Genomic DNA, 15,487 nt, shown 5'->3' with positions numbered 1-15,487 from the left:
ATTAAAGACCTATCTCTTCTGGCAGGCCTATCCAGTCAATATTAAATTGTGAATTTTAAATTTATATTTTATTAGTACCCAGCAAAACAAGGCTATAGTTTCCATAACTTGTTCCATAATTATTGAGGTCTTTCATCATTAGTGATATTAATGCATATTGAATACAAAAATGGCATAGATCTAAATGACTGTAAGCATTTCCCTAAAGTTTGCTTACCCAAATATAATACTTGAAATTGAAGAAAACACATTTTCTACATATAAACATTATATAAAAGTGTAGCTCAATTAATGAAGTCAGTGTGTTCATGGGCATTACATCTTTAACAGATACTCTGATACTGGTGGCAGAGGTGACATGGGTAGGATGGAGACTGGGCACCAAAAAAAACCCCAATTCAACATGTTTCAATTGTTGTTTTATTCAAATTTAACACTGTGCACTTGTGAAATGCAACAATCACATCTGCTAAGCATTCTGTAAATTAAAAATAATATTTTCCATCTTTATCATTCATCAGTTTACACTGTTCTTGTGATGTTTATTTTGTCAGCTTGAGGTAGGTTTATCTGTTTTCCTTCCTTTCTCTTTCTCTATTTTACTGTTTTTACATGCTCTATAATAGAACTGAAGGCAACTGCTGTTTATCCTGCCCAATGTAGGTAGGCACACACAGTAAACTATGCAAGAATAGAATCCCATTCTTTCCCAACTTTATTTTGATTGCATATTCACTGTTCCAAACTGACATTGAAGTCTGCATTTCTCTGTCCCTCCTTCTCCATACTCCCAATGCGCATTTAAAAAACCCTTCCAACTAGACAGAAGGTGAGTAGGTAAGGGAGCTGGAGTGATAAAAAGACTTGGGGGGAAAGTTTGTTAAACCTTTTGTTAACTGAGTGCTGCATAGATTTATGTTAAATAATTCTATTTCAAATGTGTATCATATTTCAGGTTTGCTGAATGTCTATGTTTATGCTGATAACATGATGTTCTGGCTTCCATTTGTTCCAGTTCTCCAGATACTATTCTTCTTTCCCTATGAGGTTTTTACTTCATTATAATCCAAAAAAGCTTTGTTTTTTAATGTGGAAATTGCTGCAAGCAGGAATGTCTCCATTTTAACATTTAAAATAGAATATACAATTAAAATTAATATCCCTCATTTCAACTGCATATTAAAATTTCATTTTAAAAAGAAAACTCTCCTATGATTACTTTGATGCATATTCTAGGTTTTGTATTAACAACTATTTTAGGTAGTGGTTTGTTCCCAGTTGACAGATTCTTCCAGCTGGACAGAAAAAGCTGAAATACCAATTTTTTCCTGCAGCACTCTCTTACACACAAACATAGCACGCTGTCAAAAGCTATTACAGATGGTAGGGAGATTCTGTGGAAAAGACTGTAGGTGCCGAGGGAAATGAGAGAAAAGGCCCAAGAAGATGTCTGGTCACACAAACCTGGATGTTGTCCAATATTGATAATATATATAAAGACAGATCACCTACTTTTCAACAAAGCTGTCTCTATGAACAAAATTCCCTAAAGGCTGAAATATTAGAAGCTGAAGTGATTCTAAAATGAGACATAATGCAACAAACAATTTTGCTTTAATAAAAGAAATATTTTTGAATAAACTGCCTGTCTAGTTCTGTCTGACTGGAAATAAATTTAGGAACAAGGAATTTAGCAACTCTCATTTTTATGTAGCAATAACGTCATGGGAATGCCTGGTCCCTAATATATATGGCAGGTAAATATGAAATAAATATTTACTAGCCCCTGCCATGAGCCCATACATTTGCATAAGTGCAAATGTTATGCATAATCAGCAGTACTGTTGAGCTTATGGATACATTTACAAAACAACCCTCTGCTTGCCAAGTTGCTTGCCCCTGGCACAGATAGAGTTTGAAGCAAACCTGTTGCCTTAAATTATTTTGAGTGGAGACCCTCACCTCATCACATTGCATTATTTTCACTGACGTTCTTACATCTTTAACCTGTACATCAATTCTCTGTGTCAAGTATAAAATACTCTGTTGCAAACATATACATCCATGTGCATATTATTATTTTATTCCTTCTTTGGAATATCTTGATAAAATGTGTGTTCTGACAAACTGTATCAGCTTGGTTTCTGTGAAAAATATAGTAGCAAGAGTTGCTATAAAGCAGGCTGTTCCCACAGCAATGTGAATTAACCTTGACATCCAGCCTTTATCACAGCACAGGAATACCTACAAAGAAAGAAAACTTCTGTTATTATTTATATCTAGCATTTATGTTTCACACATAACTGCTTAGGTTCCTAAAGTGATGTACAAATTAAAAACATTTTTAAAAACATGGTTTTAAAAGCCCCCACAATTATAACAATCCCCAAAGCTAGTGCTCAATCTGGTTCAATGGAGTGAGAGTCCAAATATGTATGGGGAATGATGTGGAACAATACATTGTATGTATGTGTGTGTATGTGTGTGTGTGTGTGTGTGTGTGTGTGTGTGTATTGGTGCAAATATATGTGGAATTATATGTGTGTGAAATTCAGAATGATTACTTCTGTATATACTCGTATGTAAGTCTAGAAATTTTAATCAAAATATTGTGCCAAAAAACCCTGGGTCAACTTATCCACAGGTTACTGTACCTTAACTGATAAAAAAGAGAGCAACAATCTCCTTCTCTGAGTAGAATGACAAAAAACAAGAACTTAGTTCTTCCTGAGAGAAATTAAAAGAAACACCAACCCTCTGTATTCTCTCTGCCATATCACAATTTCTGGCTTTTTTAAACGCCTGGACAGGAAAATATTAGTGACAGCTGAAGCAAGACTGGTACTTTCCCCATTTAGAGAGTGACCCTCTACAAATCCACAAGTCATATTAAAATGCATAATTTTGGCCAAGACTAACACATATAACAATAACTGATACATGACTATATACAGGATGTCCCTGCAGCCATACTGACCTAGAAAGCAGCTTCGCATACCAGCTAATGTCAGTTTGAGAAGCACATTCTGTCAGTATCAGTTCCCTTCTGAGAGGTGAAACGTGGTTAGGCTACTGCCCTACACATCTCCAAAGAGTTGGAGAAAATAAATGGGCAGACTGAGGCATCTCACAGTTATGGCAAAGAGTTTTGTTTTAAAAAATAAAATGTTTTTATGTAAGCAGTCTGTAAATGGTTGGGGGTGATTTTTCATTGCTTCTTATAAAAGGGTTTGATGCAAATAAAGAAATACAGTTAGAAGTAAATTTACAAAGTTAAGTTCCACACACATTTGTATTTCACAGCTTTATGCATGTCTTTGATATATGTACACGATCTGAATACATGGAGCTACCACAAATTACATCTTCCAGATTGGCTAATTAAAACTACTCAATGTCTTATTTAACCATAACAACTGAACTCACTTGGCTTTTCTCTGTTTAAACTTGATATGTTTAATGCAATAACTGTTCCAAACCTATCTAATTATAATAGAGCATAAATATGCATCAACAATGTGACACTGAATAAGATTGTTGTGTCATATTTCTACCCACTGTGCAAAGGACACTGTTTTATTGCATTCAACTATTTCACAAGAATTAATTATCTCTCCAGCCACCAAAAAAGGAATCTGGTAGGGTGGGATGGGATGGGAAGGGAAGGGAAGGGCAGTAAGGAAATTATGTTTGGAAAATGAAAGTGAAACAAACAAAAAGAGAAGAGTAAAAGAAAAGCACAAAAGAAAAAAGGTTTAAAGCACAACAACATCAAAGTACAATGTAACTATGTGGCAGCTGATAACACAAGTAACCAGATATAGGACTGAAGATCAGCAAAGGAATGGAGAAGAACATGAAAGACACAGTGGAAAGAGTAAAGCTGATATACAGCAGAAATCAAGATCTCTATCTTGTGATGGAGCATTGTCTAAAAGACAAGATGTGATAGGACTTCATCCAAAGTAACCATGTAACATGTTCCATGTATCCTTACTGGGGACATGGAATGAGAGGGGCTACAGAAAACCACCGGACTCTAGTGATATCAAAATATGCAGCATTATATTTTTAAAACTTTGCTTAGTGACATTACAATTGGGCCATAGAACATGACCCTAGTTATATTGCATTGTGGAGTAGCACTGTCTACACTGAGTTGGGGCTCTCTTATTATTGTTGAGATAGTTTTCATTACGGCACATTGCTCCTTTTTATATTGCTATATATAATGATATAGTAATAACAATTTATCTTTCATTTGGCATACTCACCACCATAAAACAGCAAGGCTATCTGTACTTAAAGAAATTTGGGTTGTGCAAGGGACCACATTTACGCTGGGTAGTGTTGACACAAACATAATAACACATACACAGCTATATTTACAATCTTGTGCGATTTCACAGAAAGTGTAACTGCTTGTGAGACTGTTCTTACACTATCAGAGCGCTCCAAGAGATTCCTGATCAAAAAAATACATTTTTATCCCTTTTCCAAGAGAGTGAAAGCAAAATGAGAAGAAAGGCAGCACCACTCACCTCTGAGACACCGGTGGCGACTCCACTAATGATATAAACCACAATAAGCAATCGTGAAATGAGAAGACCTTTTAGAGGCCTATAAGGGCTTTTTTCAAAATATTTGTAGATGTAATGGATGCTGTGCGCTATTCGGATCCCCATGTTGAAACAGTTTGCCAAAATAAAACCTATGCTGCCTTGCCAATACGTCAAGAAATAGGACATGAACAAAAATATAAGGGACAAAGCCAGCATGACAAAGTTGTACCTAAAAAGCAAAGAAAAACCAAGAAAATTGTTTCAGTACATTTATGATTACATTTCTAAAATGTGGAACAGTATGAACTTTTAGGAAAGTATGAACAGGTTTGGTTATGGTAATTCCCAACGGTTAATAATTATCAGATTAATTATCAGCCAAAAATCAAATCTCTCCTCAGATATCAACTCAATACGTATACACATACATGTCATCAACCCACTCATTGACTTATGGCAATCCTATGACATTTCATAGCATTTTCTTAGGCAATGAATACTCAGATGGCTTTGCCAATTCCTTCCTCTAAAATACAGCTCACAGAAGCCGGCATTCATTGGTGGTCTGCCATCCAACTACTAACCAGAGTTGCGCTGGCTTAGCTTCCAAGATCAGATGAGATCTCACATTCAAGTGGCTCATGCCTTGTACTATAATGTCTTAGCTTGTCATCTGTAATACTGAGTGGATGAAGTCACTAATCACTTCAAGATGGAAGGGAGGGAGGAAGAGATAAGTACTTCTCAGTTTAGAAGGAAGCTAGGCAATGCGTTTTTAAAAAGTAGCTAAATGGCCACTGTGTTCTATTTCTCCAAAGAATAGCTGCTAAATTTTGAGGTCATCCCTTATTAATTAAATTATGCCAACTAGACCATCTGCTCTTAAAACAGAACAGATAGTAAGTAGAACATGGGTCTTAAATGGTTGTCAATATTTATTTTTCAGTCCCATGAATGCCAGCTTACAACAACATCTATGTATGTTTCAAGAATGAAAATGTTTTAAAATATAGACTTTCCCCTCCTCACATCCATTTAATTTACAAAAATGTTTAGCATGCCAAACAAAAATGTAACGTATTACCCCGTGTTTTCTTTCAAAAGAATTTGTATCTCTCCTTGACTCATAATATACTGTGTCAAGACAGCTTCATTAGTTCACAGAGACACACACGTACAAAAAAATGTGAGCTAATAACTAATTCATGAAAATGAGAATTAATTCAACTCTATACTGATTTTATAGCAGAAGTCTGTGATGAGCATCTTCAGGAATACTGTTTTTCACCAGAGGATACTTTTACTGATGCTGGAGTTTCAAATTAATTATATCTTACCAATCTGCCTTAAAGGCATGATATATATTTGGCCAAAAAAACATAGTAGCAATAAAATGAAATAGCAAATTATCCCTCTCAATGGCACAGTGACAACAGCTGTATTATCCCAAAATATTTAACTCAAAGTAGCATGAAGCTTGACATTTGTTTTTAGCAGTAAAGATTTTCATAAACTTCAATTGTGAGGAGTGGTGTGACCTGTCTGCATCTGCTTCATCTATTGAAGTACAAAGGCATGTTAAGCTCAACAGTAGAATTTGTTGAGATACATATATGACATCCAGAGGGCACTTGGCATTAACCACTCACCAGCAAAAATGCAAAACAGGTGCATTGAAGAAAATGGTCACAGGACATACTTAAAAGTATTATAGGTGTTTGGAATACTTCTCAGTTTCCATCACTACATGATATACAGCCCTCCACATTTGCAGCTTTAACTTTCATGAATTTGATTATTCACACATTTGATCAATGTATTCGTTCTAGAAATCTGTAGGCCCTCCAGCGCAAGTCTATGATCAACTTCTGCCAGATCACAAAATCATGTTAGAGGATTTAAAAATTCCCAGAGAAGTGTTCTGTTGAGTAAAATAATCTGGGTTTTTATTTACGAACCCATTGCCCCTGTGAAAGTGGAAGGCCTGCTGTACAATTGCGTTACAACTCAAATTCCATGGAGTGGGATCAATGATAGCTATTACTGTATCACCTTCAGGACTGGTGTTAGATCACAGACATGGGGAAAAGACACCAGTCATGCTGCAGGTACTAATCTTAGGACTTTTAAGACACATACATTTTTCAAGGCTAATTCGCACACTCAAACTATTGTGTTTTACTTAGTATAATACTCGACAAGAAATGTTATGCCACAGAGACCTCTGGGAGAAGGCAGTGCAAGAATAACAACAACAACTTTATTCTTATATCCCACCACCATCTCCCCAAAGGGACTCAGGGTGGCTTACAGACGGCACAAAGTGCCAAAAACAAACATGAAAGTGAACACAATATAAAATACATCAATTCAGATTCAATCAAGCTGCGATCCTCTGGCACCATGGCCGGGCTGTAAACATTGGAATAAAATAAGTGCCAGCTGCAGTAATGGAGAGAGGGCATGGGATAAAGTGCAGGATGTGTGACTATTAGGTTCCTTACTAATCAAGTCACAAGAATATCAAGGATGGGGGGTGGATTTTCCTCCTTCTGTGACATTATCCTATGTGAGTAAATAATAATAGTGACTACATTCTTCACAGCTCTTTATACACTTTCTCTGTGTATTTGATGAGACTGCAACTACACTCTTATCCTATGCTGATGCTATTCCATCAAGACTCAGCGTTTTAGGATTTCTCAATAAGAATGGCTTAACACATTACATGACCAGAAAAGTAATCATTACTTTGAAGGATCCAGACTAGTATTAATTCTGATTCTACATCTCGTGCAAAGCAGAGGAGAATCTGAAGATATTTTTTTAAAAGCTACATTACAATATCACTTACTGAGATTGTTTTAACATACCTGTCCACTTCTTCTTTACTCATAGATGCAAATGTAAAACATTCTGTTACTCCATTTACAGCAATCAGCAAGACATAAAAACTATAACAACGTAGGAGACTTGGACCTGAGAAAACATTGTGACAAGTAGATTAATAAAGCTCTCATTATTGAACCTTGAGCAGCATCACTCATCCAAATGAAAATGATGTCAATAAATTATAACACTATTTCACATTGTCACTTGCGTTATGTGGGACACAAGGTTGGGGGGTGGGGGGAGGTACCTGTTGAGTAAAACAGTCAGATAGATATACAGAGTTTATTGACTTCTACACTTCAAGGCAACATACACATGTACACCAATATAGGAAGCAGAAGAACTAATCAGGTATTCAATGTGGGTCGAGAATTCTAGTATAGGTACATACTAGATAAATTATGCTACATTATGCTAAGTACATTATGCAACAAAAACAGATAACTGTGAAGCCCTACACTTCATAGTCATTGGCAATCCCACGTCCTTAGCTTCTGCAAGTGCCAGAGAATGCTGCATGATAGAAACAGGAAGACCGTCAAAGGCCTATCATGAGGCAGATGGTTGCCACTAATCTACATATCATTAGCAGAATTTATACATCATTTCCATGAACACGGCAGATGCCAAAGTACAGTTGATTGACATGTTGTACCTATTCCAAAATCAATTTCAAATAAAAACATTGAATCAGCCCCTTTAAAAAACCTCCATAAATCATCAAGGAACATATGAAGCTGCCTTAAACCAAATTAGACCAATGAGTTACATGAAGTGGCACTGTCTACATTAACTGCATCAGTTCTTCATCAACTGCAGCGATTTTCCAATATCTTAACCCCTATTTGTTCCCTACCTACAATGCCTTATGTAATAAATCTACCTTTTAGTCGGCTAGGCCGAAGCCTGCATAGCAGTGTCTGGCATCTTGGTATTCAAGAGAGCAGGAGGAGGAGTCAGGCTGGCTCCTGATTGGGTGTAGCAATCGGGGGTGGAGTCAGCTTAGAGAGGGAAAGGAGCGGTCTTGTTTGACAGAAAGGTAAAAGAGTCTTAGATAGAGACAGAGAAGGTTGTGGATTTTTAGATAGGGAGTTACAGCAGGGAACTGACAGGAGAAGAAGAGCTTTTAGCGAGTCTCTAGGTTTGGGAATAAGGTGAAGACATTAGGCTAGAGTTTTACTACGTTGAGAGGACTAGTAAAAGAGAGCTGTGTCTTAGTAAACTTAGGAGAGGTTTACAGATACCTTATAGCCCAGTGACTGAGGCAGACTGGAGTCTGTGCTCTAAGAGAAACTGTGTCTTAAAGTAGAACAGTTTGTTCTACTTTAAAGAGACTCACAGCTGAAAAAGCTATTCTGTCAGGGGAACTGTTTGTATTAAGCAACCAAGTTACTGCAACTGCATCAAGATTCTGTACCACTCATTTCCAACGAGTTGTTGTTATTCTAAAGTTAAAATAAACTCTTTACTAGTTTACTTTTAACTGGTGTTTACCTCAATCCATTCGTTTCCCTCAGAACTCATTCTCTCAATACATTTCTAAAGTCCAGTCAGCCATAGAAGTCCAAGAGCTCAAATATCCTTTTAACTAAAAATACATTCACACCCTTTTGGTTCCTCAGGCCAGCAATTCTGAGGTAGTGGCAGCTATTTCTACCAAGTACTTCGGTCACTTAGGATCAGCCTTTGTTCTACGCTATATCCAAGGGCAGAGGTGTGATCGTGGTGTCCACCCTGCCCGGATATTCCTTTAATTTTACTATACCTTACATGAGGAAAGGGCCCACAGACATGCCCCAGCCATTTTTAAAGCTGCCTCTCCTTCCCCATCCCACAACCCCCATTGCCACACTTGAATAGCACTGGCAAAGAAGTGAAACAAGCTACGTTTAGATCCCAAGAAGCACATTGGAAATGCGTCCCTTCTTTGATTGTGAACTCTTGTTCCTGAAGCCTCAAAGAAGCAAGGTTCAAGGCTAAAGTTTGCTAATTAAACACCTTTCAGCGTATCAGTTAGGAGCCCCTGGTGGCGCAATGGGTTAAACCCTTGTGCCAGCAGTACTGAAGACCAACAGGTCGGAGGTTCAAATCTGAGGAGAGAGCGGATGAGCTCCCTCTGTCAGCTCCAGCTCCCCATGTGGGGACATGAGAGAGGCCTCCGACAAGGATGGTAGAACATAGAATCATAGAATCATAGAGTTGGATTTGACCTCATGGGTCATCCAGTCCAACCCCCTGCCAAGAAGGATCAAAACATCCAGGCGTCCACTGGGCAACGTCCTTGCAGATGGCCAATTCTCTCACACCAGAAGTGACTTGCAGTTTCTCAAGTCACTCCTAACACGAAAAAAGCATATCAGTTGGTCTTTGCTGACAAATTTCATATGTCCCATATTACCTCAGTTGATGATAACCGTAAGACACTTTGTTCATGAATACTGGCAAACACAAAGCAAGATGGCCAATGCCAGTCCTTACTAGACATGTGTACTGTTACACAGTTTTACCATTCTGAAGGACCTTTTTAAAAAGTACTGCAAATTTGCTGGCACAACTCAATTTTATGCATGTTTACTTGGAAGTATTTCCTACTGGGTGGAATAAGATAAATGAAATAAAATTGCAGCTTTTCTATTTCCAATCAGCACAATGCCTGATTAGCCATATGCCCAAAAGTCCAAGAAGCAGCATACAAGAGAATTAACATTAATCAGGGATGTTTCTACATTCATCCAAATAAAACATATCTCACAAAAAAACTATGTTATCTCTTATAAGAGACTTTTTAAGAATTATGACATTGTAATAATTATTATCTTCAATGAGATTTAATACCAACAATTTAATAACTAATGCTAGTTGAAAGAGAAGCACTACTTCTCCCAGTGCTAGCGTGGGAGATAAATTGTAGAGTAAACCCATTACCACCATTACTTTGCAATACAAACAATGCACTGAAAACAAAGGAAAAATACACTTTTTCTCCAGTCAATTTAAACATTTCACCTATTCTGTGATCATATTTCTATATTGATAGTATTTTCAGACAATGAAAAACAGAGGAGATTTTCACAAAATAAATTTCTATTTATAAAGTGAGTTTCAGAACAATAACAATTACCTGATCCAACACTGAGCATGGAGCCTCCGTAAAAATCCAGCGCCAACTGAGAATACGCATAACCAAAAACTGTAATAGTCAGGCCAACCAGAAAAACTAGTTTTAGCAATGATTCTAATACAGCTGCTGCCATGGAAATATCATCCTAAAAAAAGAGCAAGAAATACACTGATTTAACACTGATTTAACAGATGCAACATCCTTTAAATTATAGCAACAAATTTGTAACATCACTTAATTAGATTTTACAATCCACTATTTTTGTTGCTAGTAACAGTTAAATTATAATAATTTAAACAGCACCTACATTTATAGTTTGAATGTGCTGAACATTCTCGACATAAGCAATTAATTTGTTCAAATCCCTTCATGAGGCAAAACATCAGGAAACACAAAAAAAAACTCTGCTAAATGTGTTGACAGAACCAGCTTTGACAGCATCAGAGGAAAGCAATAACAGTGGGAACCGAGTAAATGGCAAAATATTATGCTCTTTTTTGATGCCTTTAGCAAATCAACAGCCCTTGAAATACAAGACGGTACAAGACTACTGCATAACATAACATGCAATACAAAGAATAAAACTATACTTAATTATAATTTTAAAAGTCACCCTATTTTCATTCTACATTGAACTTAAAGCATTATTTACCTCCATGAAATGCATCCCATTGTGTAGTAGTTTATAGCTACTACACAAAAAATATGCACAATATCTATTCAGAAGCTCTGATCCAATAAACATTTCCTCAAAAGCTAATCCCATTCGGGTGCATATTCTAAACTAGGGGTGGATACCATTGGATCCCTGAGTCCCACAAGGATCAAAAATATTTTGCTTCAAAACATCCATAAATGCACTCCAGGGGGAGGGGGCGGGGGGGGAAGCATCTCTACCACATCTAAAAATCCGTAGACCCCTTAGGGCAGTGGTTCTCAACCTGGGGTTTTTCACCTACAACTCCCAGAAATCCCAGCCAGTTTACCAGCTGTTAGGATTTCTGGGAGTTGAAAGCCAAAAACATCTGGGGACCCCAGGTTGAGAACCACTGCCTTAGGGCCTCAAAGTGTCCACTGAGGGCTGTGATTGCATTTTTACCATATTTTGCAGGCACCCTGAACAAAATGCCCCCATAAACCCAGAGGCATTTGGGGCATGTTTTTTTTTTTTCAAATTCAAGGAGAGGCAGGTTGTTGTTGTTGTTTATTATTATTATTATTATTATTATTATTATTATTATTAGGAACATAACAAGATTAGTACATAGCAAACAAGATCACTATGCTGGCTGCTGTACTAGATCACACATCAGACACTTCCCAAGTGTCTAGGACTGTGTGATGTATCAGCGAATAATGCGTGCAGATTCCTATTATTATCATTATTTGTGACCCTACAAGATATCCTTAAGATCTAATGCTGTCCCTCTGGTGTTCCTCCGTTGCCTACCCACCATAACAAAACCAACATTTACATAAGAAATAACAATACAAATTATCAGAGTTTCACAAATACGAGTATGTTATGTGTGCCTTTTCTATCATAAACTTTAATCAGAGCTTCTTAGAAAAATACATATAAAAATAAAACAAACATTAATATCAATATCTTCCTTTCATAGATCATAATATCTATACAGTGAGATTTACTATTTCCCTTAATTATATTTCCCAACCTTGCTCTATATGTTAGCTACTTTAATTGTAATACAAGTAAATTTACCTGTTTCTGCAGCTTGATATCTTTCCCTCGTTCCAGAACTTTAGCAAAGTAAACATAAAAACTCTCCTCTATTGGTAAAAATATAAATCTAGCAGCCAGAGAACCGAGGTTATTCACTATGTCATATACACCTTTATAAATAAACAAAAAATATTGTATTATTGCTTTTCAAATTAAAGTATGATCAGTAGTAACAGTAGAAGGAATGATACATGTCTTATAATTTGGTAAATCAAATAAATATGTCTTTATAAAAATATATTTTCCATGTAAAATGTTTTATCAATATATGAAGATTAAAAACTGTAAATGTTATAACACAGTTATAAGGTCCATGACTGTGCGAACACTATAGCATTCACTCTGAACCAAAGATTTTTTATGTTGTTGTTGTTCATTCGTTCAGTCGTCTCCGACTCTTCGTGACCTCATGGACCAGCCTACGCCAGAGCTCCCTGTCGGCCGTCACCACCCCCAGCTCCCTCAAGGTCAGTCCAGTCACTTCAAGGATGCCATCCATCCATCTTGCCCTTGGTCGGCCCCTCTTCCTTTTGCCTTCCACTTTCCCCAGCATAATTGTCTTCTCTAGGCTTTCCTGTCTCCTCATGATGTGGCCAAAGTACTTCAACTTTGTCTCTAGTATCTTTCCCTCCAGTGAGCAGTCGGGCTTTATTTCCTGGAGGATGGACTGGTTGGATCTTCTCGCAGTCCAGGGCACTCTCAGAACTTTCCTCCAACACCACAGCTCAAAAGCATCGATCTTCCTTCGCTCAGCCTTCCCTAAGGTCCAGCTCTCACATCCGTAGGTTACTACAGGAAATACCATGGCTTTGACTAGGCGGATCTTTGTTGCCAGTCTGATGTCTCTACTCTTCACTATTTTATCGAGACTGGACATTGCTCTCCTCCCAAGAAGTAAGCGTCTTCTGATTTCCTGGCCACAGTCTGCATCTGCAGTCATCTTTGCACCTAGAAATACAAAGTCTGTCACGGCCTCCACGGTTTCTCCCTCTATTTTCCAGTTGTCAATCATTCTTGTTGCCATAATCTTGGTTTTTTTGACGTTTAGCTGCAGCCCGGCTTTTGCGCTTTCTTCTTTCACCTTGATTAGAAGGCTCCTCAGCTCCTCCTCGCTTTCGGCCATCAGAGTGGTGTCATCTGCATATCTGAGGTTGTTAATGTTTCTTCCAGCAATTTTCACCCCAGCTTTGCATTCATCCAGCCCCACACATCGCATGATGTGTTCTGCATACAAGTTAAAAAGGTTGGGTGAGAGGACGCAGCCTTGCCGTACGCCTTTCCCAATCTTGAACCAGTCTGTTGTTCCGTGGTCAGTTCTGACTGTTGCTACTTGGTCCTTGTACAGATTCCTCAGGAGAGAGACAAGGTGGCTTGGGATGCCCATCCCACCAAGAACTTGCCACAATTTATTATGATCCACACAGTCAAAGGCTTTAGAATAGTCAATGAAGCAGAAGTAGATGTTTTTCTGAAACTCCCTGCCTTTCTCCATTATCCAGCGGATATTGGCAATCTGGTCTCTCGTTCCTCTGCCTTTTCTAAACCCAGCTTGAACATCTGGCAACTCTCGCTCCATGTATTGCTGGAGTCTTCCTTGCAGGATCTTGAGCATTACCTTACTGGCATGAGAAATAAGGGCCACTGTACGGAAGTTGGAGCAGTCTTTCGCATTTCCCTTTTTTGGTATGGGGATATAAGTTGATTTTTTCCAGTCTGATGGCCATTCTTGTGTTTTCCATATTTGCTGGCAAATGGAATGCATCACCTTGACAGCATCATCTTTTAAGATTTTAAACAGTTCAGCTGGGATCCCATCATCTCCTGCTGCCTTGTTGTTAGCAATGCTTCTTAAGGCCCATTCAACCTCACTCCTCAGGATGTCTGGTTCTAATTCATTCACCACACCGTCAAAGCTATCCTCGATATTGTTATCCTTCCTATACAGATCTTCTGTATAGTCTCGCCACCTTCTCTTGATCTCTTCAGCTTCTGTTAGGTCCCTGCCATCTTTGTTTCTTATCATACCAATTTTTGCCTGAAATTTACCTCCAATGTTTCTAATTTTCTGGAAGAGGTCTCTTGTCCTTCCTATTCTGTTGTCTTCTTCTACTTCCATGCATTGCTTATTTAAAAATAGTTCCTTATCTCTTCTGGCTAACCTCTGGAATTGCGCATTTAACTGGGCATATCTCCCCTTTTCACTGTTTCCTTTTGCTTTCCTCCTTTCTTGGGCTACTTCCAGTGTCTCAGCAGACAACCACTTTGCCTTCTTGGTTTTCTTTTTCTTTGGAACGTACTTTGTTGCCGCCTCCTGAACAATGTCGCGGACTTCTGTCCATAGTTCTTCTGGGACTCTGTTTACTAAATCTAGTCCTTCAAATCTGTTCTTCACTTCCACTGTATATTCGCTAGGAATGTTAGTGAGATCATATCTAACTGGTCTGTGTATTTTCCCTGATCTCTTTAGTTTTATTCTAAATTGGGCAATAAGAAGTTCGTGATCTGAGCTACAGTCAGCCCCAGGTCTTGTTTTCACCGACTGGATGGATGTCCGCCACCTTTGGCTGCAAAGGATGTAGTCAATCTGATTTCGGTGTTGACCATCTGGTGAGGTCCATGTATAAAGCCGTCTTTTAGGTTGTTGGAAGAGAGTATTCGTTATACACAGCGAGTTTTCCTGGCAGAATTCTATCAGCCTGCGTCCCGCTTCATTTTGTTCTCCCAGACCATGCTTGCCTGTGATCCCAGTTGTCATTTGACTTCCCACCTTGGCATTCCAGTCTCCTGTAATGAAAATAATGTCTCTTTTTGGTGTATTATCCAGTAGGTCTTGCAGATCCTCATAGAACTGATCTACTTCTGCTTCTTCAGCAGCTGTGGTTGGGGCGTATATTTGGATCACTGTGATGTTGAAAGGCTTTCCTTGCACTCGAATTGAGATCATTCTGTCATTTTTTGGGTTGTATCCAAGCACTGCTTTAGCGAATTTCTTATTAATTATGAAGGCTACTCCATTTCTTCGATGTTCCTCTTGTCCGCAGTAGTAGATCTGGTGGTCATCTGATGTGAAGTGGCCCATTCCAGTCCATTTCAGTTCGCTGACCCCCAGAATGTCTATCTTTAGTCTTGACATCTCACCAATAACAACATTCAATTTGCCCTGGCTCA

At 38.1% G+C, this 15,487-nt stretch overlaps 1 protein-coding gene across 3 annotated transcripts in view; it reads right to left on the bottom strand.

The window, feature by feature from the left end:
* Positions 1–402: 402 nt before the first annotated feature.
* The window catches only part of RFT1 (RFT1 homolog), a 36,698-nt gene continuing 21,613 nt past the window's right edge, over positions 403–15,487 (bottom strand). For all 3 annotated transcript variants that reach the window (XM_060765891.2, XM_067463597.1, XM_060765892.2), the window contains 5 exons: positions 12,299–12,429; positions 10,576–10,720; positions 7,436–7,541; positions 4,542–4,791; positions 403–2,244 (listed from right to left, as the gene is read on the bottom strand). In XM_060765891.2, coding sequence (XP_060621874.2) covers positions 2,077–2,244; positions 4,542–4,791; positions 7,436–7,541; positions 10,576–10,720; positions 12,299–12,429 — 800 coding nt within the window. In that variant the 3' untranslated portion in view covers positions 403–2,076. The remainder of the gene's footprint in view (positions 2,245–4,541; positions 4,792–7,435; positions 7,542–10,575; positions 10,721–12,298; positions 12,430–15,487) is intronic.

This window comes from Anolis sagrei, chromosome 2 (genome assembly GCF_037176765.1).
Source record: "Anolis sagrei isolate rAnoSag1 chromosome 2, rAnoSag1.mat, whole genome shotgun sequence".
Classification (NCBI taxonomy): Eukaryota; Metazoa; Chordata; class Lepidosauria; order Squamata; family Dactyloidae; genus Anolis; species Anolis sagrei.
The sequence above is the reverse complement of the archived record's forward strand: the minus strand, read 5'-3'. Positions and strand labels throughout refer to the sequence as shown.